The sequence below is a fragment of the Nipponia nippon genome, unplaced genomic scaffold (genome assembly GCF_047370975.1).
Source record: "Nipponia nippon isolate SJK-2023a ecotype South Korea unplaced genomic scaffold, ASM4737097v1 scaffold_3, whole genome shotgun sequence".
In the NCBI taxonomy this organism is placed as follows: Eukaryota; Metazoa; Chordata; class Aves; order Pelecaniformes; family Threskiornithidae; genus Nipponia; species Nipponia nippon.
In genome coordinates, this window is record NW_028262347.1 from 58,081,720 (window position 1) to 58,102,491 (window position 20,772).

Consider the following 20,772-nt stretch of genomic DNA (forward strand, 5'->3'; position numbering starts at 1 on the left):
AAAGGACACCTTGCCAGGGCCACAGTCAACATTGTCCTAGCAGGTGGGAAATCTCTAATCTACAGCCCACAAAGACTCAATTTCTCTGGCATCCATGCTGCAGGGATAAACTACTTAAATCGCACGCAGGCAGCTGTAGTACGACAGTGGAGTGAGGAAACAGAAAACAGTATCATCTGAGTTGTTCCAGGTTACTTGAAACAGGTCAAGTAGGGAAGCAATTCCTGCCCCTGGATTTTAACCAGGTACCACTTTCTGTGCAGCTTCTGTGGGAGCCAGGCTAGAGGTTCAGCAAGGGCTGGTGAGCAGAAAGGCTGGCACAGGGCTTTGGGCGACCCGATTTACATCCTGATGGACAACAGTGTCCATTTAAAGGACAGGTTTCTCTCACCCATAACAAGTGAAGAGAGCATCTCAGTGCTCAGCAAAATCCTGTTTACAGAATGGAAACTGCTATTTGCTGGAGCTGCACATCTAGCAGGCTAAATCACAGGGCAGAACAACCTGGATGGTCGCAGGCAGCTGCCCCATGACCTGGGAATGTTCCTGGCATCATGTCTCCCTTGTCTCCATACTGAAGGTTTACAGAGCTGACAGGGCTTTGCTGCAGTGGTATACCGAAGCTACAAAGACCAATATAGCTCTCTAAGTTGGTGGAGTTATTAATGGCTTTTAATTGCTCTCAGCAGGTTCAGCTGTTTATTATCTCCCAGGGATTACATGGAGCACCAGAATAGCTTGTCTGGCAGGAGCACTTCCAATACATTATCCATGCACAATTCCCAGGCAAGCAGAGCCCAACAACACAGCTGCAGTTCCTGGACATGCGTAGCCACGCAAGTCCCCTGGGCTGCTGGGCGAGTTTGCTGGGGTCAGAGTCTGCAGAGCGAAAGAGACAGCAATAAGGAAGGAAAAAATAATGACACGGGGATGGCAAGGGGGTACCTGAAAGCCCATGTTATGGGGTAGAGGGGGCAATGCCTTGCGTAAGGAGTGAGGAGAGGCAAGCTGTGCTGCAGAGGAGGGACTTCTACCCACACCGCTGCTGGAGGAAGAGCAAACGCTGGCTGCCTCGCCAGGGCAGGCAGTAACAGGCTGCTGCTCCTCGCCTTCCCCTCCTCCTCCCTGCTCCAGCTGCTGCGGGACAGGGTGGTGCCAGAGGTGCCTGCCTTGGCAAAGGGGGACTCTCGCATCAGGTTGGGCAAGTATTGAGTGAGTTCCTAGGATTATGATCCTTTCTTGGCTCTGGAGGCACTTTCCCATGCAAAAAAAACCTCCTCTGTCCTTCTAGTCCCAACACCTTCCAGATCCTCCCAGTTCTCTTACCATGTCATGTGGCTGAACGCTAACAACTTCCCAGCCAGGATGATCATTAGTGCCTCATATTAAAGGCACCTCATCACCAATTAATATCTTTGGGCCCATTTGTTGTCTTCCTAAAGTGTCAGTCACTTGACCAACTTGATAAACTTCTATGATGAAATGGCTGGCTTGGTAGATGAGGGGAGAGCAGTGGACATTGTCTACCCTGACTTCAGTAAGGCCTTTGACACTGTCTCCCATAAGACCCTTGTAGAGAAGCCAATGGAAGTATGGGCTGGGTGAGGAAACAGTGGGGAGGACTGAAAACTGGCTGAATGGCCAGGCCCAGAGGGTGGTGATCGGTGGCATAAAGTCCAGCTGGAGGCCAGTAACTAGTGGTGTACCCCAGGGGTCAATACTGGGTCTGATCCTGTTTAGCATCGTCATTAATGATCTGGATGATGAGGGAGAGTGTACTCTCAGCAAGTTTGCTGATGACACAAAACTGGAAGGAGTGGCTGATACACCAGAGGGTTGTGCTGCCATCCAGAGGGACCTTGACAGGCTGGAGAAATGGGCTGGCAGGATCCTCGTGAAGTTCAACAAGGAGAAGTGCGAAGTCCCGCACCTGGGAAGGAATAACCCTAGGCACCAGGAAATGCTGGGGACCACCCAGCTGGAAAACAGCTTGGCAGAAAAGGACCTGGGGTCCTGTTGGACATCAAGTTGAACATGAACCAGCAATGTGCCCTTGCAGCAAAGGATGCTAACAGTATCCTGGGCTGCCTTAGGACGAGTGTTGCCAGCAGGTCGAGGGAGGTGATCTGCTCACCACTGGTGAGGCCACACCTGGAGTGGTGTGTCCAGTTCTGGGCTCCCCAGTACAAGAGAGACAGGGACAGAGTGGAGAGACCCCAGAGAAGGGTCACAAAAATTATTAAGGGACTGAAGCATCTCTTCTTATGAGGGAAGGCTGAGAATGCTGGGACTGTTCAGCCTGGAGAAGAGAAGGCTCGGGGGGGCCTTGTCAATGTGTATAAATACCTGGAGGGAGGGTGCAAAGAAGATGGAGGCAGGGTCTTCTCAGTGGTGCCCAGCGACAGGACCAGAGGCAATGGACACAAACTGAAACACAGGAGGTTCCCTCTGAACATCAGGAAACACTTTTTTACTGTGAGGGTGACTGAGCACTGGCCCAGCTGCCCAGAGAGGTTGTGGAGTCTCCATCCTTGGAGACAGTCAAAAGCCATCTGGACACGGTCCTGGGCTGCTGGCCCAGAGAGCACTGCTTCATCACTGGGTTGGACCAGATGACCTTCAGAGGTCCCTTCCAACCTCAGCCACAGTGATTCTGTGAAAGGGAAGAAAGCAGTATGTTTGAGAAGGAACATAGGAAGCACCTGTTAATATTCTGATCCCAGGAAAACAGGAGCATGATGAAGAACATTTCAAACTAGGGGACATCAGGCTGCCAAAGCCTCAGTGCCCTAGAAGTCAGGCCGGTGAGAGCAGTCTAGCCAGAGGTCACAAAGCAGTAGAGGAAAGCAGCAGACAGCCACGAAGGAGCACACACAGACTGCTTCCAGGTTACCTGCCATCAAATCACGAATGCTGGACACAAATGGAAGCAGTACAGCTTGGTCCACTCTGGCTCAAGGGATAGTTTCCTATAGAAGCAGGCTCACCTACTCATATATCCGACACTTTTCCACATTGTCCCAAGCTCCCAAGAGCCCAGAGAGACTTCTGGCAGCTCTCTGCCTCATCCACCCATCCATGCCTAAGGATGGCTGGAGTCCAGGAGGCAAGATGAAGTTACATCTCCCCCAGCCAGGGGAACACAGGCATCCCTAGCCTCTCCCTGGGCCTTGCGCAGAGCAGGCAATGCTCAGCAGGTTGCTGCTGACATCATCCAGCCAGCGGTTGCCACAGTAACCACGGATGAAGGATACGAGGTTCCTGGGGCAACGGAGTGACTGCCACCTGCCTGGGTGTTGTCTCTATTGCACGGCAGGAAAGGACGATGCAATTTTCTGAAGGTGAGAAAAATACCCTTCCCTACGCTACACCAAGCCAGGCTTCCCACCCGCTCCACCCTTCCACGCGCCGCTGCAGCTCCACTCTCCACAGCTCTGTGCTCCCTGGCAACTGCACTGCTTCCTTGAACACTCAACCCAAGAAGAAAAACTGCTGTAGACAAGAAGAAATCAGCTTACCCAGGCAGGAGCCATCACTTTTTTCAGTTTCAACAGCAGATGTGCTCTGCAGGCCCACCAGACCCACCCTAGAAGGAACCAAGGCCTGACCCCCCTGAGGATCACAGACCACTTAGTGTCAGTGGTTGAATGGATGTCTGAAGGGCTTGGATGGAGAACTCATCATCCCTCAGGGACTCTTCCAGTCTAGTTTTCTAGATCAGCTCATACTCACCTTCATTACATGCAGAAGTGATAGCAGCAGAGGGGAGCCACACAAAACCAAAGCCTGGCAGACCTGAGGCACCCCTATAGTGCTGCTCTCATCCCCATTCAAAGCAAGAGCAGCCTCATGGCTAGAGGCAGCACTTACCCCTCTGCTTCCACGGCTGGGGAGAGGAAGCATTTACAAGACACAGGTCACCCCTGCCTGGTGCCCTCAGCTACATGAAGAACCAAGCCAGGTAAAGCCTATTCCCCTTCTGCCCCAAGTCCACCTCTGCTTCATAGCAAAGCCCTCAGGGAGTGGTGCACCAGATCAAAAGAAGTTACGTGGTCATAAGAGATAGGGATCAGCCATCGCCTCTGCTGAGCTCTGTTTTCAGCAGCAGCCATGTGAAGAAGAAAACCGTCTCCACAGGCTCACCATTTGGGATCCAAAGGACAAACTCTAAGGTCTCTTTCGAGAGGGCCCAAATGCAGGCTGTTATGATCCAATTAGCTATTGGATTCCTTTCTGTTTCTCAGTGTGCCAGCCTGGAAGACCACAGCCTCCAAAATCCCATCTGCTGGCTGGGAGAGCTGGAAAGGACAGAGCAAACAAAGCAGAGAGCGCGAGAAGGACTCACCCTAGAAAAAAGGGGGCAGCTGCTGGGGATGTTCTTGTCATGCACGCTCTTGCTGTGCACCATCTCCTCTGTACACACACACACGTAACCAACTCAACCTATGCAATTTGCAGCCATACTGAGCGTTCCCAGCTGTGGCCCCGAGTCACAACAACAGCGCTCCAAGTTTCAGCCTGATACAAGAACTGAGAGCTCTGAAAAATGTCAGGGTCATTTAGTTAGCAGACACATTAGGTCTTGATCTTGCCTCTGCTTGACAATGCAAGTGTTGGTCAGGGGCTCATTAAGGGAGTACCAGTCCTCCGGTTGTCTAATTGGAGATGGGACAGACAAAAGGGAGAGACACACACATACAAAGGGGACCAATTAAGATGACAGGCAGTCTTTAGAGAGCTCTTTGGATGTTCTTTTGTTTTGGAGGGCTGTTTCCTAAGTTGTTTTGAAGGGGGAGGAAAAAAAAAAAAAGACACTCAGCACCTGGAATTATCCCAGGGCCAGTAAGTTGCATCTAGTTCTGCCACATGAGCCGACGCAGCACTAACTTACACCGAGGCTGGTTATTCAGCTGAACAGCTGATCTCTCAAGCAGGAGATGTGATGCTTGGTTACCACCAACAGCTGTTACAGAGGTTGAAGGATTTGGCTCCCGCATGAGGAAGGGAGGCAAAGTACCTTCAAGCGATTTCAAACGCTTTTCTTACCCAATCTGTTTTCTCCCTCCGGCCTGGGACCACAGCCAAACTCTAGGAGAGGATGTAGGGCATGGCAAGCTACAGTCCAGCGAAGGTCACCTCCAAGGGTACAGTGACACCCTGACACCCACCTCCCCTTCACTCAAAGCTCAGCGTAGTCGAGAAGGGTCACAAAAAAACCTTATCTGGGCAGTTCTCAGCCCTCTGCAAGCTAGATGCGGGTGACAGATTGCACCTCACCCCTACCCCTAGCAGAGCAGGACACCGCTGCGTTGGGGTCCACCTGACCAGCAGCGGGCAGACCTCAGGCGCAGCAGAAGATGTCACCGTTCCCCAGCGAGGAATCGCCTATGCTGTGAAATGCAAAGGCAGCTGGCAAAGATTGCATCTCTCCCTGCTCCAATTCACCTGGAGGGACCCCGTGCCCTGCACCATAGCCCCACCGGCCACCTCCACCCTCGACTCCCGTTCTGAGTCCCCAGTAAGAGACAGCAGCAAACAGCAGCACAGCAGACACTGTCCACAAGACGTTGTCCACCCCTCTCTTGTCTACCCAGCAGCACCCCCTTGAGTGAGGAAAGGTCTTGCCACGTCCTCATCTTCGAGGGCTCAAAGATACCCAGGCTGTTCATCATCTTGATGGGACCACAGGCAAAAGAAGAGGAGGTCGTTCCCAGCCTACGCTCACACTTTATTATATACAGAGACACGGTGAGTGTAAGAACATCAACATGGGACATGGACAGTAAGGGAGGCCCAAAGGCACTGCCCCGTCCCCTTGGTGCAACCAGTCAGCATAGTTTATACAAATAATACAGTATTTGAACAATAAATAAGTCTGATAAATAAGATCAAATTAAAAAAAATGTAGAAAGACAAAGCAGCAAGGAATGATTTTGAGGGCTGTGACACATTCACAGCAGTGACTATACCACCAACACCTCACCTGCACACCAGCAGCTGGGGCACAGACCCCCATCAGCCCTTTTCTCTCACTGTACTATGGCAAAATCCACTGAGGAGGGGGAACCGGGGAGAGTCGTACAGTTCACTACTGCTGTGCTGTCGTGGTCTGGGAGCCCTCTCTCCTTCACAAGCCCCTTCGGAAAGGGTGCTTGAAAACAAGGTACAACTGCAGACCTGCTGTGCATAGTCACAGCTTGTTTGTTTGGCACAAAAAACCCACCCTCAAACCAGTCTCTTCCCTTTCTATAGTCCTTCAGATGGACACTGGCACAGTTATTAACTGAGTCAGGGCAGGGGGTGGTGGGGAAACATCTCTAAGGAACAGGGGAGAGAAGAGATGAGGCGATGCTCCCTGTCACTCGTGGGAAGCAGCCATGCTCTCATTCATCGCTCCAGAGCTCCGGCACACTGCTTCCACACGCCCTGGCACTGATGTAGACCGGGTGGGTGACCATGCCAGCCGGTCCCCTGGCGAGGACGGGGTTACCACAAGGACTGCAGGGATGCAGCTCAGAAGTTGAGAGTTACGAGTGAAGGGACAGCAGTAAAAGGCCGCCACTGGTTAGAGAAAACTAATAAGACAGCCGGTCCCTCATCCCTGCAGGGGGAGAGGCCACACACACTGATTTGACCCCCCGTCAGCCTCAAGGCCTCCAGCTCTCTCCCAGAGATGCTGGCAGCTGGCATATGAGGGAGAGAAGGACTCTGTCCATCACGGATAGCTCTCGGCAGAGACAACTTGAACCCTGCCCCCTCCTGCCACCCCCACCCCCCATTTTGCCCCCAAAGAAGGGCGTTGGAATGTGAAGAAACCAGGGATTGAGGGAATAGGGCAGTGAGAGAGAAATGGGAACAGATGGAGATCTGGGATGGGGAACCCGACCCCTCTGCCCTCACATGTACAGACTGCTACTCATCCAGGCCCGGTATCAAGTCTGCAATGCTGTCCACATAGTAATTGGGCACCAGATCCTTGGCAGCGGCGCTGTCGCTGGCCATGTAGGCCTGTGCCTCTTCTAGGCGGGAGACGCCCGTCAGCGTGAGGATGGTGGAGAGGCCGCAGTTCTTGCCGAAGAGGATATCTGTCTCCAGACGGTCTCCCACCATGAGGGTGCGGGACGGGTCAACGCCGAAACGCTCCACGATGCAATCAAACATGTAGGTGTTCGGCTTCCCCACCACCAGCGCCTTGCGGCCCGAAGCCGTTTCCACCGCGGCTGTGAGGCTGCCAGTCCCTGGAGGCGGGGGGAAAGGAGGAGAAAATGAAGCAGCTGTGGGCTAAGGGGCCCCGCCGGAGGACGAGCAAGCGTGGCGCTGCCGGCAGGGCTGCAGGAGCTGGCCGGGACGCCGGAGGGCAGCCCTGCCCGTCCCGGTGCTCAGGGCACCCCCTCGCCCAGGCGCGGGAGGGAGGGCGAACTCCGACCCAGGCCAACCCCGCCGGCCTCGGCCCCCCGCACCCCCCGGGGCAGCAGGGGAGGGCCCGCGGGCTCACCGGGGGTGCGCTGGCCGTCGCTGAGCGGGTGCCAGGGGTCGGGGTCGGTGGCCACCAGGAGGCACTGCGGGTCGCGCAGGTAGCCGCAGGCCTGCGCCAGCTTGGCGAAGGTGAACTGGTCGTCGTAGCCCACCAGGACGGCCCGCACCGGCTCGGAGGCGCCGGGCGCCGGTTCGCCCTCGCCCGCCAGGCGCAGGCCGGCGTCGCGCACCTCGCCCCGCAGCCCCTCGCCGCCCAGCACGAAGACGCGGCCGGCCCCGTTCCCGCCGCCGCCGCCGCCGAGGAGGCGCTGGCGGAGGAAGAGCGCGGAGCAGAGCGCGGAGCTGAAGACGTGCTCGGCGCGGACGCCGCGGAAGCCGAGGCGGCTGAAGCGTCGCTCCAGCTCGGCCACCGAGCGGCGGCTGTTGTTGCTGACGAAGAGGGCGGCCTTGCCGCTGCGCCGCAGCCGCTCCAGCAGCTCGGGGGCGCCGGGGACGGCCCGCTCGCCCGCCCACAGCACGCCGTCGCAGTCGAAAAGCAGCCCCTGCGCCGGGCCCAGCACCTCCCGCAGCCCCGCGCCGCTCAGCCGCCGGCAGCTCGCCATGCCGCCGCCGCCGCAGCCCTCCCGCCCGCCGGCCGGCCGCCGCGTCCCGCCCCGCCCCGCCCCGCCCCGCCCCGCCAATCACCGCCCTCCGCCCGCCGGCCGCCGCCAATGGGAGGCGGGGAGAGTGGCGAGCGGCAGCCGCGCTGCCCTGTGGCCCTCGAGGGGAAGGGGCGGGGCCGAGCGGCGGGAGGCCGGTTCCCGAAGTGACAGCCGCGCCGCCCTGTTGGCTGCTGAGGGAGGCGGTGAGGAGGCGGGACAGAGCCTGAGCGCGCTCGCCGATTGGCTAAAGCCACCCTCCCCCAGTCACCACCTCCCCCGGGGGAAGGCGCGGCGGCAGGGCGCCTCCTGCTGCCCGGCGGGGCCGCCATTACCCTTCGGCTGCGTTTCGCCGCCGGCCGGGGGAGCCGGCTGCCCTGCCGTCCTTACGCCCTAGCGCTGAGCCGTGCCTCCGCCCGTTGCCGACCCCGGGGAACTCCCCCTTCCCTCCTCCCGGCTGCAGCCAGCGGGGCGGGCGGCCTCCAGCACCTCGGGCTGCCGAGTGCGCCCTGCTCACACCGGCCTGCGACTGACACCAGCTCTTTAAATAATTTGGTTGCAAAAAATATATATGTATTTATATATATACCTCTGCCTGTGTGTTCCTGGGGCAACACGTTTTAAGGCAAAACGGGGCAGGAGGGGCTGGGATCACGGCTGTGTGCCCGCAAATGGGCCCACCGGGCCAGGCTGCCCATGCTGGCCCAAAAACCGCAGGCAGCACCTGGGAGCCTCCCCTCCTCACAGGTGGCTCTCCTGGGATCGGGGGTCCCGGGCTGGGAGCCCAGCAGGGAGGTGGTGGTGCGGGGAGGAAGGCTCCCTGGAGAGGGGAAGAGCGAGGGGAGGCAGGCAGAGGGTCCCGGCTGGCATGAGCCAAGGGAGGAAGATGGAGGAGCTGCAGGGATGTGCAGTCCCTCAGGCCGCCCCGGCATTTCCACAGCGCCTGCTGGGTCCCAGAGGGGCAGTGGACCCCATCTCCGTGGCCCCGTGGTGCCCCCACGCCCCCCACCCTGCTCAGTTCTCCGTGGGCTGCCCCGCTGGAGGCAATGTGGCCAGGGGGCTCCTTCCTCCCGCAGGCAGCGGCTGCCCCTCGTCTGCGGCTCCCAGGGCACAGTCCGTGGCAGGCGCCATGTCGGCCTCGCCGGCGGGAGGCCTGGGGGATGGCGGGGCGTCTCGGCTGTGGCGGCGTGCCGGCTGGGGAGGAAGCGGTGGTGGGACAGAGGGGGCTCGGCTGGCTGCCCCGGCCATCCGTCGCGGCCGGGCTTTGGGGCTGCCTGTGTGCTCGGGGGCCGCCGGGGCAGGAGCCGTGCTCCGGGGCTGAGCCACAGGTGGTGGTGGCATCATGGGTCGGGCTGGAGCCGGGCGCTTGCCTGGAAAGAAAGCTGGGGTGGGTTGGGGTCTCCTCCGCTGGGGTCTCTCCCTGGGGCAGAGGGGGCTGTGGTGCTGGCTGTGGGTCAGGCAGGGGGCTGCAGGCAGACTGACAGACAAGCTGCCTCTTGGTCAGCTCCCATACTGGAGACCCAAGCGCACGACAGCTTTTGGGGGCTTTTCCCACCCTCTCCCTTTCACAAGGGGGCATGAGCTTTGGCACTTCTTTGGGGGGGGGTGTTCACCCCCACACTGGAGGACTGTCCACATCCACCCCTGCAGTCCCACCTTGGCTGGGGATGGAGCACGCAGTGAGGGGCCAGATCCAACCATGCTGCCTCTCATTTGGTGGCAGGGACATCCCCAGCACCCTTTCTCGCAGGGAATGGCCGGATGAAGGCAAACCAGAGCAAGTGGCATTTGAGGGTGCCATCTCCCAAGCACTATGCCGTCTGGGGCACCCTAACCTTTGCGGGCAGTGTTGTCGGTCATCTGCGGAGCTGGTGGCCCCGCGGCTTCAGGAGACGGTCTGGTCACTGCTGGGGATGCTGGCTGGGACGTGGCCTCAGGGTCCCTCGAGGTGCTGCACAGAGAATAGGGCAAGTCAGGCTTTGGTTGGACGTGGTGGTCCTGGCCGTGAGGCACCTCGCATCCATCTCGTAAGGATACGGCCCGTGGCGTGGGATGAGGGGAGAATATGGAGAGAGCTGGGGCAGCCAGAGCCTCCAGCTCCCGCCAGACTTACGCCTCTCCATCCGGGAGAGCAGGGGTGCCGGCCGGAGGGGGCTCAGGGGACGGCTCTTCCACCAGAGCGGCCTCACCAAATCCCGTATTTGCGGGCGGCGTGAACATGCCTGAGACGTTGAAATCTACCTCTGTATGGAGAGCAAGGAGGAGATCCTGCGAGGAAGCGCCTGCCGTGCAGAGCTTCCCCCAGTGACCCCACAGTGGGGAACCAGAGCAGCCCCCCGCTTCCCTCCTCCCGGGGATGGATAAACGTCCCTTCCCCGTCCTCCCCCCTTCACTCTCTGCTGCAGCCCCCGCCCGAGGCCCTGGCCTTACCTCCAGGGAAGAGGGTGTCCGCGTTCTGGATGAGGGCTTCCACCACGCCCACCACCTGGATGGAGGAGACCGAGGCCAAGTCCAGTTGCACAGGGTCTCTGAGAGACGGGGCGGGGGGAGGCATCAGAAAAGGGTTTTGGGGGCATTAACCCTTTTGGTGTTAATTCCTGAGGGGGCAGAGCCCAAAGGAGAGACAGCCCAGCCAAGGGGGGTGGTAGGGTGGGCGGTGGGCCTTGTTCCCTCTCCTGGAAACCCTAGTTTGGTGTTGGAGGCCAATGGTGTTGGAGGCCATCCATATCACAAGTGCTCTGGGTCTCAGCCTCTTCCTCTGCTACTTTGCAGAGTGCCTAAGTGGACACGTGCTTGGCGAGGGGACGTGCTGCTCAGGGAGTGTGTGGACAAGGGATGGGACTTGAGGATGGAAGAGGCGCAGGTGCTTTAGACCAGCCTGAAGGCTGCAGGGTCAGCCTTTCTCACGGCGTTAGCATGCAGGGCACCCTGAGCTGCTTCCCACCCCCTCGAGCCAGGCCTTACTCTGCGCTCTGCTGCGCCCACAGCAGGTTGGGGCCCAGCACGATGGCGATGTTGCTGGGGGTCATTTTATTCAACTCCTGGTGTTCGGCCAGCTTGGCTAAAAACTTGATCAGATACCTGTGGGGTAAAAGGAGGGTGAGGGGGCAGTAAGTACAGATTCGGGCAGGGAACAGCTGCCCCCAGTGATTGCTTGGGGACGAAGAAGCCCCATCCCTGCAAAACACCTCAGATTGTTGTAGCTCTCCCAGGGCAGGCGGCTGCAGGTGTCTTGCAGGCTCTGTACGCGGCTGTCAACGTCCTTTAAACTGCAAGAGAGAAGAGGGAGGAGCAGAGAGCTCAGCCCGCTCCCTACGGCAGAGAGGGAGATGGCATGCAAGGGAGGAAGGCCAGTGTCGGCCACCCTGTGCAGGGATGGAGATGCCCTGCTAGGCCCTGCCTTTACTGGGCAACTGAGCCAGGCATCAACAAAATTGCACCCCAAAGGCTCAAAGGGATTTAATATGATATGAATATAGCTTGTGGGTGGGCCTGGGGGCGAGCACTGCCTTGCCACAAGCAACAACCCTATTTCACCATGACTACGGGGGTCAATGGCACTGAGCAGATCCCTTTAGAAAGGTGCTTTCTTCCTTCCCCCAGGCTTTTTGCTCTCCCTCCTCTGCCACCCCTTCCATCCCGAAAGGAAGAGGCCAAACTGGGCTGCTGGGCCGGTGAGATGGGGCTCACACCATTGAGGCCAAGGGGGTCTTCATAGGCTAAGTTCTTCTTGCAATCAAAAAGGCTGCAGCCTTCCCCCTGCCCTGCTGTGTTTTTTATTGCTGTTCTCTGAGATTTTGGGCCACCTGGATTTCTGCTGAGCATGGGACAGACCAGGCTCTGCATTCTTATCTCCCCGCGTGGCAAACGAGGCCGAGCAGCCCTGGTCCGAGCGCTGGGGGGGATAGAGGGAGGGTGGCAGGGGGGCTTTTTGAGCCCCACCAGGCTTTTCCGCCCCAACGCCCGGACCCACCTGGCCACTTTGACCCATTCGTTGTAGAGCTCGAAGGTCATCAAAGGCTGGGGCAGCTCTCGCAGGTAGGATTTCAGTGCACCTGGGAGGGGAGGGGGAGTAGTGGGGGTGATGGTGGTTGGGGGACAGCAGGGACTGTCTGATTGTGTACCCCCATCCCACCTCACCGGCACCCACCGGCCACGGCATGGGGGTCCGAGTAAAACTCCTCCAGGGCATTGGAGCCGCTGGCCAAGCTGCTCTTCAGCTTCCTCAGCACTGAGGCGCCCGCTGCCAGCCGGAAGAGTCCCTGGGGATGGGGTGAAGAGCGAAGGGATGCAAGGGGCTGCATTTTGGGGGGAAGGGTGGCAGCGGGGTCAGGAGCGCTGCCTACCTCCTCCCTCATGCCGGAGGCCAGCAGCATCATGACACAGGCTTCGATGGGCAGTGCGATCTCCCGGCCCAAGCTCTTGAGGTGTGTCTCTAGGGGCACGCCATAGTACCCCACCACCGGGGCGTCTGCAGCAAAGGAGGGCTCTGGAAGAGGGAGGTGAACGTCAGGAGGGACAGTGACCGCCGAGGCCACCTGGCATCTAGCCATGCCAACATCTCGCTCCGAGCCATGGTTGGCTGGGTGGAAGCAGAGGCAGGGCAGCCAGCATCCCCAGCCCATCTCAGGCTGTGGTCCCCATCCCATCAGCCCAATGTGGGAGGCAGCAGCAGGCACAGGGAGGGAAAACCTGCCTTTCCCAGCCTCACCAGCCACACTCGCATCCCCTGGGCTCAGCTGTGGCTCTCCCCAGGCTGTGTGGAGAGCCGGCGGGTACCTGTCTGGCTGTGGCTTTCCTTCAGCTCTGCCAGAGCCGAGTCCAGTGATTCCAGGGACTGCCGGTGATACTGGGCTTGGATTTCCAGCAGCTGCCAGACAGGGAACATGCAAACTGTGCTCAGTTCAGCACCAGCCCCTCTTGGAGAGACCCCCATCCCCAGGACATTGCATCCACATGGAGACAGGACGAAGGGCGAGCTGCAAGGGGAACTCCCCTGGGGTTTGTGGGACCATGGCTATAGTGAGGGGTAGAGGGCAAATTGGAGATGGGGGGGAGGTCATCGGGACAAGCTGCTCTGTTTGCAGTTGGCGCTAGTGGCAATGTGCACCTGCAGTGCATGGAACAAGGACGGCTTTGGGCATCTGCTGGGGCTGTCCCCTGCCCTGGCCAGAGGGCTCGGTGCGGATGGGGATAAGGCTGGGCTCACACATACCCCAGGAGATGTTCACATGCCGAGGAGGAGTGCGAGAGAGGACTTACTCTGATGAAGTAGCTGGCGTAGCTGTCCTCTTTGGTGGAGAAGTGGTAGAGGTCAGCCATGTACTCATCCTGGGAAGGGAGACACAGAGAAGAGCAACCTTCCACCTCCTCACTGGCACCCAAGGAAAGGGGATATCTTCACAAAGGCCCCCGTCTGGGCCATGAGTCACCCAGACAGGGTGTCCAGGGTGCGGTGGGGAGGCAGGCTGGGACCACGTGGGTATTCCTCCTTGCCCCCATCGCTGGCATTTGGGTAGTGTCAGCAACCTGCCCTATGATCAGGGTCCTGGCACAAGAAGCTCAGGGACAAGAGGTCCTTGCACCTCCAGCTCCAGCAGGCCCATGGGATCCACCAGACAAGGTGCTGGGCTTTTCAGAGAGACAGGGCAGAAGCGGAGAAAGCTGATGTGAAAGTCCCCTGCCACCCAGCACAGACCCCAGATCAGCCCAGCCCGAGGGGACCCCATAAGCTCCCTGCTGTAGCCCCTGGAGCTTCCTCTGTGCAGCAGCTTGTGCTTTGAATCCTTTACTCTTCTTCCCTGGGCTTGGGTCATCTCCCTATTTCTGCTCCTTGAGGGATCGGTTTGCTTGCAGAGGGCAGGATGTGCCAGCTGGCTGCATCTGCCTTGGTGCGGGGTCACCTCGGATGGAGCCGCTGGAGGGGAGCAGGTCTCCAGCCCTGGAGCTGCCCCATGGGGGAGAGCCACTGACATTCTCACCTTGCACTGCTCCACCTTCCTCTTCACCTCTTCCTCCTCTTCCTTCAAGATCTCCAGTTTGTTGGCAGCAGAAGACGCCCCGGGGCCAGCGCCAGCACCAGAGCTGTTACTGGAGCTCTTGGCAGCTTGGTTCAGCCTTTGGGGTGGGAGAGAAGAGGTACACCCACAGCCTCAGCACCAGGGACGTGGGGTGGGCTGGGTGTGCAGAAGGGGTATGGGGATCACGACAGGGACGGCAAGTCACAGTACTGCCCTGCGGTGGCTTTCCTAGGCCAGTGCCTCTCACTTTCCTCCACAAGAGGAAGAGGCTGACGCACTAAGGGGTGCGACCTGGTTGAGACAGGGGCACTTGGCACAGCTGCCTGAAACACCCAGGGTCTGTAGGACCCTTCCCAAACCCTGTTCCTGAGATGTTCCCTCCTCTCCTCCCTCCAGCCAAAGGGAGAGCAGTGTGGAAACAAGCCACCAGTGAGCCATGGCTGCCCCACGCTCCCAGAGAAACCCAGCATGGCACAGGCTACCCCGCAAGAGTCAAAGTGGGGCAATCTCAGCGGCAGGGCACTTTGCTGCCTTTGGCAACAGCACTGCCCTTCTCTCCTGTGCCACGGAGCCAGCGGCTCAGCGCAGAGCAGGATGCACCCACAGAGAGGCGCTGACTGGGTGCTCCTGAAGAGCTGTTGCCTCTTTGACTTCACCTCCAGCCCTGGGAAATCTCCTCCCCAGAGCAGTCATCTTCCTCTCTCCCCCAACCTGGCTGGGCGCTGTGCCCCATGTGCCCTTGTCCCCCCCAGCCGCAGTGTGCCCTGTACCGGCTCTTGATGGTGTTCCAGTCAGAGATCAACTTCTGGAGAGTCTTCTTGTGCTTCAGGATGACGGGAAGTTCCTCCTGTGGGAGAAAGGGGCCAGAGGGAGTTGCAGAGGCTTGGGAACGTGGGAAGGAGAGGTGGGATGGGAGAGTGGAGCTGGCAAAGGCGGCCAGGGCTACCTCGCTGAGCTTGTTGAGTGGCTGCAGGACGTCACGCTCCAGGGCAATCTCAAACTCGGCCAGGATTTTGGCCAGTGAGCTCTGTATGCAGCAGCCCATCTCCAGGGCTTTCCTGTGTGGGGGACAGAGATGAAATGACTGTGGGCTGGAGCCATGTCACCCTCTGACCCAACACCCCGCACTATACGCATACACCCACGTGGGACCCTGAGCCAGCCCCTGTCCCCCTCTGCAACTGGAGGCTGAAGGCACTGGCTGTTCCTTCTCCATCTGCAACACCAACGTTTGTTCTGAGGACAGGGTTTGACACCTCAGCTTGACCGTGGGAGCCCTTGAGCCAAGACAGTGGCTCTGCCAGGGTCTGGCATCTTTCGGGGTCACCCCAAGCCCTTTGTCCCACCAGCACTTACCCCAGGCTGGACTCTGTGTCCAGTTCCTTGAAGCTCTCGGCCATCGTTGTGGACAGAGCCATCAAGGGCAGCTTCTTCTGCACAGAGCCAAGGATTCAGAAAAGGGATGGTGAGCTGGGGTGTGGCAGCTCCCTGCCTGTGAAGCATGCCATATGGCATGGGAGCAAGTGGCCAAGCCTTGCGCCCTGGGGCCCAAGGAAGGGCCCTTTGGATGTCCCCTCAGCCAAAGCCATGATCTAGTAAGTTAAACAATGCACCGAGGCTCCATAGTTGGTTAGAAAACCTCCAGTCTTCTCTAAAATAGTTCCCTGTGGTGAACCATGACACTAATGGAGGCTGTCACCAAGCCCAGCCCTGCCATGGTTTCAAATGTATGGAACAGTTTAATCACCAAGAATAATTAAGCCAAGCTGGGGCTTGTCAGGCTGCCAAGAAGAGAAGAGCCTGCAAAATCATGGTGGGGCTAAGGAAAGTGCAGGGGGATCCACTGTTTGCTTCCCAGATGAGGGCTTGTCAGCACCAGCCAGGAAGAGGGTGGCAGGTTCAAACCAAGGAGGAAGAAGTGGTGGCACCACTGTGCCCAGCCGGGCTGTGGTGCTCCTCACCACAGGGCACCATGGGTGCCAGAGGTTCACAGGGGTTCAGGAAGGGACAAGGACAACAGGGCTTTGGAGGGCTATTCAATGGAAAAATGCCATCTGCGTCCCAGGAGGCCTCAAGTTCGTGATGGTTGAGAGGGTTGTCCTGCTCTGCTCTACCTGGGCACCTGCTGGTGGCCACTGCTGGAGATGAGACCTGGGCTGGGCTTTGGGCCACCCTTTGGCAAAGCCTGCAAAGCAGGGGCCTGGCATCCCCTTTGCTGGCAGGGGGCAGAGCCAGGGCGAGTGTGGGCTGTGGAGGGAGGACTCCACTCACCACTCGCTTGTCCATCTCGGAGCCGCATTGCCCCTGCAGGCAGGCTTGGAGCCTCTTAGACACGCTGTGAGCTGCTCGCTTGGCCGGCTCGATCCTCTGCTCGATCTGGCGGTGGAAAGGTGGAAATGGGGAAGCCCTGTCACCAACCGTGGGCACCCCGAGGCCATCTCCCCACCACCCAGCTCTGGGCATGGGTGAGCCCACCCAGCATCCCACCGCAGCCCAGAGCATCCCTGGTCCAGGGAAAAGAGAGCACAGCTCCTGGTCAGGATTCATCCCTCTGTGAGCAGCTGGGGAATCCCTTTCCCATGGCAGGAGCCTGCCATTCCCTGAACACCATGGTCCTGGAGCCACCCTCTGGCACGTGGGCAGGTCCCAGTCCTGTGACTTGGACGTGACAGCAGGGCAAATCGCAGGCAGGAACAGGGCAGGTTCCCACACCCAGGCACAAGCAGACACACGCCTGCCAGCCCAGCCCAGCCCACGCCTCACCTGCAGCAAATCATCTGGCAGAAGCTCTGTTGCTTCTTGGGTTCTGCAGAGGAAGGAGAATGGGACATCAGCAGATGGGGATGACCTCCACCCAGCCTCCTTGGGAAGGCAGGTCCTCATGCATCCCACCCAGCAGGAGACGCTGGCTATGGCCTGGACCATTGTACACAAGGCTATGAGCAGAATGAGCCTGGGGGGACGAGAACAGCAGGAGCAGGGCAAGGCAGCCAACCTTGCTGGCTGATGGACACCCCATTAGACAGGGCTTCCAGTTCAGAGCACCAGAATCAAAACATCCAGATGTGGCCTGTTTTTTGGAGACAGGGTGCCTAGTGAGGCCACGGCAGGGGTGGGATGTTTGCTGATGAAACCTTCTACCCCTGACTGCCCACCTCTCCCCTGAAGGCAAATCTAGGGCAGTGCTGTTGGAGCCCGGCACGCATCTTTGCAGGCCAGGGTAGCTGGAAGGTGTGGGGTCACTGGTGCCAGAGCAAGGATATCTTTGTTGTCAAGCTGGGGACTGAGGCCAACAGCAGCCCTTCCAGAAAGGTCTATGTGAAACCAGCTTTCTGCTTGGTTTTGCAGCAGGTATTAGGAGCATATCTGGGAAAGGAAACTTTTGGCATGCAGCAAATTCTGCTTCAAACCAAATTCAAAACCCACCAGCCGCCATCACCACCAAACCTCCCTGATGCCGCCCATAGAGGAAACCTCGCTTCACAGCCTGCTGCCATTGCTACGCCCTGGGAACCCTGTTTGCTGTCCCTCTGCTGATGCTGCTTTTTCCCCAGTTCGTGTTTCTCTCTTTTCACTGCCCGCCAGAGCTGACGTGGGACAAGGCCATGGAGCCGCAGGAAACGGGGGTGGCTTGGTTGAAGGCAAGCAAAATCACGTGAGATTGCAGACCGCGGAGGAGAGGCTCTGCAGCGGGTGAAGAGCTTGCTCTTGGACTGCGCGAGCTGCTTGAGACCTCCTGCCTGCCTGGCATTAAACGAAAGGGAGGTGCATCCAACGTGGAGATAAGACTTCTTGAGGGAGGAGGGGTGGGAAAGGGGATCATGCTCGTCTCTGGGGAACGCAAGAAGAGCAAGAGGCCACCAGGATGTGGGAGCTGCTTCCCTGTGGCCGGTCTGCTGGGCTGGCTGAAGGACCTCTGTGGTCCAGGGGACATGGCTGGTCCCGCTCAGCCTCCCAATGCTGGGGAACCTGCGGAGGTGGCTGTAAGAAATAGGGAGAGAGGGGGCTGGGAAGGGAGGGCCCAGCCCTGTAATTTCAGTTCTGGGTTTTGCAAGGGGAGAGCTTTGGAAAGCCGAAGACAAAAATAAGGAAGCAGCGGAGGTAGGATGGGGCTGGAGGGATTTGCGTGAAGCTCTAAGTCCTCCATGGCTCCTCTGAGGATCCCCGGTCCTCTCCTTGAAGGGTGTCCTGGGACGCCCGTAATGCTGGGCCAGCTAGAGCTACGCAGGGCATCTGGCTTCCATGGGCCACCTCGGGCTCAGCGGGGAGGGCAGGTCCCAGCTCCTAACACCCTCCTGGTGACTGCACAGCCAAGGGCATGTGGCTGGAAGGACCCTCCCCATTGTCCTCACGTCCTGGGGAAGCCAAGCTTGGGAAAGGCCCATTTCCAGGTGGATGCAGCATCTGTGGGCCCTGGGAGAGGTAGCCGGGCTTGGGGATCATGTCCCTGCTGAGCAGCACCAGTGCAGCCTTCCTGCTGCCCTGCGGCTGCCGGGGAGCCACAGCCCCTTGGCTTACGCTGAAGATGCTTAAACCCAGGGTTGTTCCCCCTTTCCCCTTTTCCCTGGCCACCGGCCCTGGGAGGTCAGTCCAGCCCCGGTGCAAGCCCTCTGGGACCCACATCCCGCTCCCTCCCAGCCCTCCAGCACAGGTAGCGGAGAAGTCCTTACCGGCTGGTGATGTTGGGATGGGACAGCTGTTGCCGCATCCGATTAAACTGCCTCTTCATCATCTTGAGAGCTGGGAGGAGACCACGAGAGCCACTCTGCTTGGGTGTACCCGCTCAGCACCCCTCGGCGACGCTTGGCATTGGATGCCAGCAGCCCCCAAGCTCCCCAGAGCTGCTCTGCCCCTTGCTTTTCCCTGAGGACCTCTCCCTCCTTACTCCTCTCCTTCCTCCTTCCCTCGTTCCCCCTTTTTCTGTTTCCCCGGCTGGTCCCCTCCCTTGTCCCTCCCTGGGGATGCCCTGCCTGCTTTCTCTTCCCCTCCCTTGGACTCCCTTCTCTCGCTCCCTCTCTTTTTTTGAGCTTCCTTCCTCCTCTGGCTGCCCCTCTGCCGCAGATCAGGTAAGAGCAGTTCAGGGCTCCTGCTCCGCTCTGTGTTCCTGTCACCACCCCACAAGTATAAATAACTTCAGCCCAGCCTTAAAGGGGAAATATTATTACAGCAAGCACGTAACAAGGCAGGACAAGCACACGCTGCTGCCAAGCCCAAGCGAAGGGCCCACACTCTGTTTCTTGCTCTCTGTCTCAGCCGGGGTGGTTTTTCCCCGCCTTGCCTTGCCCACCACCAGCTGCACCGCGGGGCAGCCCGTGGCCATGCCAGCTGGCTGTGCAGCACATACGGGGTGCCTGATGTACACCCTGCCCTACCTGGTCACCCAAACACTGCCAACACCTCTCGGGCACCTCTCCATGCTCGTGGGCACATCTCCAACCTCTTTCCCCCCATGACACGTCCCCCTTGTCAGGACAAAAGCGGGAAGGCGAGCAGCAAAGCCACCCCTGCAACCCCTTCCGCGCTCCCCACCCCGCTTTTCCTCCCTGCCATCGCCGAGGCTCTTCGGAGCCACCGCAAAGCTGCGGCCGAGGACGGTTGCCGCGTGCCCTGGGGAGGCCCCCTTCCTCCCCGCTCCCCCGCTGCTGGCAGGGCTTCTCCGAGCGGGGCGGCTGGGCCAGGCGCAGAGCAGCAGCAACGCCTGTGCACGGTTGCACGGGGACCACAAACTCCCGGTTCTCAGGCTCGGGTGCTGCCTGCTCTCTGCAGAGCTGCACCAGGGCTCAGCTTGGTTTTTTTTTTTTTTTTTTTGGTCTGAAAACATCCCCTTCACACTACCTTTGCTCCTGGCTCTACAAGATGTAAACCTCGCCTTATCTCTGGGCTACCTGCAGCTGGGACTTTCCTCCTGCACTAAGCGGAGGTTGCTGTCGGCTGGGTTACGTGGCTGGCAAAGGAACTAGGGCCCAAGCCCAGACGGGAAGCGGTCAGCTTGTGGGCAGATGAGACAAGCAGCAAAGGAAAAAAGGGCGGAAGGGCCACTCCACCTGTGCCCTGAAGCCTGAGGAGCAATAATCTGGGGGCTGCCGGGCTCTGCTCCTTCTTGTTGCGGGGGCGAGCCTCCAGTGAGTGCATAGCAAAGCAGTGCTAGACCTCTGTTTTCAAGCGGGGACCGGACAAGCAAGCACCGTTCTCCCCGCCTGAACAGCAGGTTGCTCTAAACCTGTAGCCAAGCATGCCTGATCCCCTAGCCACGAGCCCTGGGGGTGCTCCTAACGGGTGTTGTGGTTGCTGAAAGCAGGCAAGGCCTTCGAGCACCTTTTGCAAAGACACAGAAAAGCCCCCCCAGATCCCCGCTGGCTGCATCAGGTGGCGGCCAAGCCATAGTCTCTTTCCTCCCATGCAATGTCAGAGACCTGCTCCCAGCCCCAGGCTGCTGCTTGCTGGAGCAGATCCCCCCTCCCTGTACCCCCTGCACCGAAACTGCTGCGGGGAGCCGCTTCCGAGAGGCAGCCCCGGGGGAGAGGAGGAAGCGCCGCCACAGGCAGCGGTGAAGCTGCGAACAGGAGCAAGCTCAAGCCCTGCTGCCCCATGGGCTGCGGGTCACCGACCCCTGCCCACCGCCTCTGCCCAGGGAGGGA

General features: G+C 59.2%; 2 protein-coding genes across 3 annotated transcripts; both read right to left on the reverse strand.

Moving 5' to 3' along the window:
• Window positions 1-5,707: 5,707 nt before the first annotated feature.
• PDXP (pyridoxal phosphatase) lies at window positions 5,708-8,102 on the reverse strand. The gene is made up of 2 exons (XM_087765863.1): window positions 7,496-8,102; window positions 5,708-7,238 (listed from the first exon to the last, which is right to left on the reverse strand). Exons 1-2 carry the CDS (start codon window positions 8,076-8,078, stop codon window positions 6,913-6,915), a joined length of 909 nt encoding a protein of 302 aa, XP_087621989.1. The 5' UTR covers window positions 8,079-8,102; the 3' UTR covers window positions 5,708-6,912.
• A 343-nt stretch (window positions 8,103-8,445) lies between these two features.
• On the reverse strand, window positions 8,446-19,536 carry SH3BP1 (SH3 domain binding protein 1). Of its 2 annotated transcripts, XM_087765772.1 has the most exons (19): window positions 19,507-19,536; window positions 18,805-18,874; window positions 16,898-16,940; window positions 16,406-16,510; window positions 15,491-15,567; window positions 15,081-15,192; window positions 14,905-14,981; window positions 14,096-14,231; window positions 13,377-13,445; window positions 12,894-12,984; window positions 12,461-12,603; window positions 12,265-12,376; window positions 12,088-12,169; window positions 11,303-11,383; window positions 11,079-11,195; window positions 10,545-10,642; window positions 10,228-10,357; window positions 9,950-10,065; window positions 8,446-9,484 (listed from the first exon to the last, which is right to left on the reverse strand). In XM_087765772.1, the coding sequence occupies exons 2-19, from the start codon at window positions 18,864-18,866 to the stop codon at window positions 9,129-9,131; spliced, it is 2,007 nt and encodes a 668-aa protein (XP_087621898.1). In that variant the 5' UTR covers window positions 18,867-18,874; window positions 19,507-19,536; the 3' UTR covers window positions 8,446-9,128. The 2 variants fall into 2 exon arrangements, with proteins under 2 accessions (XP_087621898.1, XP_087621897.1); XM_087765771.1 differs by lacking the exon at window positions 19,507-19,536 and having other exon boundaries at window positions 18,805-19,108.
• Window positions 19,537-20,772: the final 1,236 nt, after the last annotated feature.

Coding starts and splice junctions, on each gene's coding strand:
- PDXP (XM_087765863.1), bottom strand. CDS start 8,078: ATGGCGAGCTGCCGGCGGCTGAGCGGCGCGGGGCTGCGGGAGGTGCTG. Junction 7,239..7,495: donor CGACGGCCAGCGCACCCCCG/GTGAGCCCGCGG, acceptor CCCCGCCTCCAG/GGACTGGCAGCCTCACAGCC.
- SH3BP1 (XM_087765772.1), bottom strand. CDS start 18,866: ATGATGAAGAGGCAGTTTAATCGGATGCGGCAACAGCTGTCCCATCCC. Junction 15,568..16,405: donor CCGAGATGGACAAGCGAGTG/GTGAGTGGAGTC, acceptor GGCTCTGTGCAG/AAGAAGCTGCCCTTGATGGC. Junction 12,985..13,376: donor ACGCCAGCTACTTCATCAGA/GTAAGTCCTCTC, acceptor CCTGTCTGGCAG/CTGCTGGAAATCCAAGCCCA.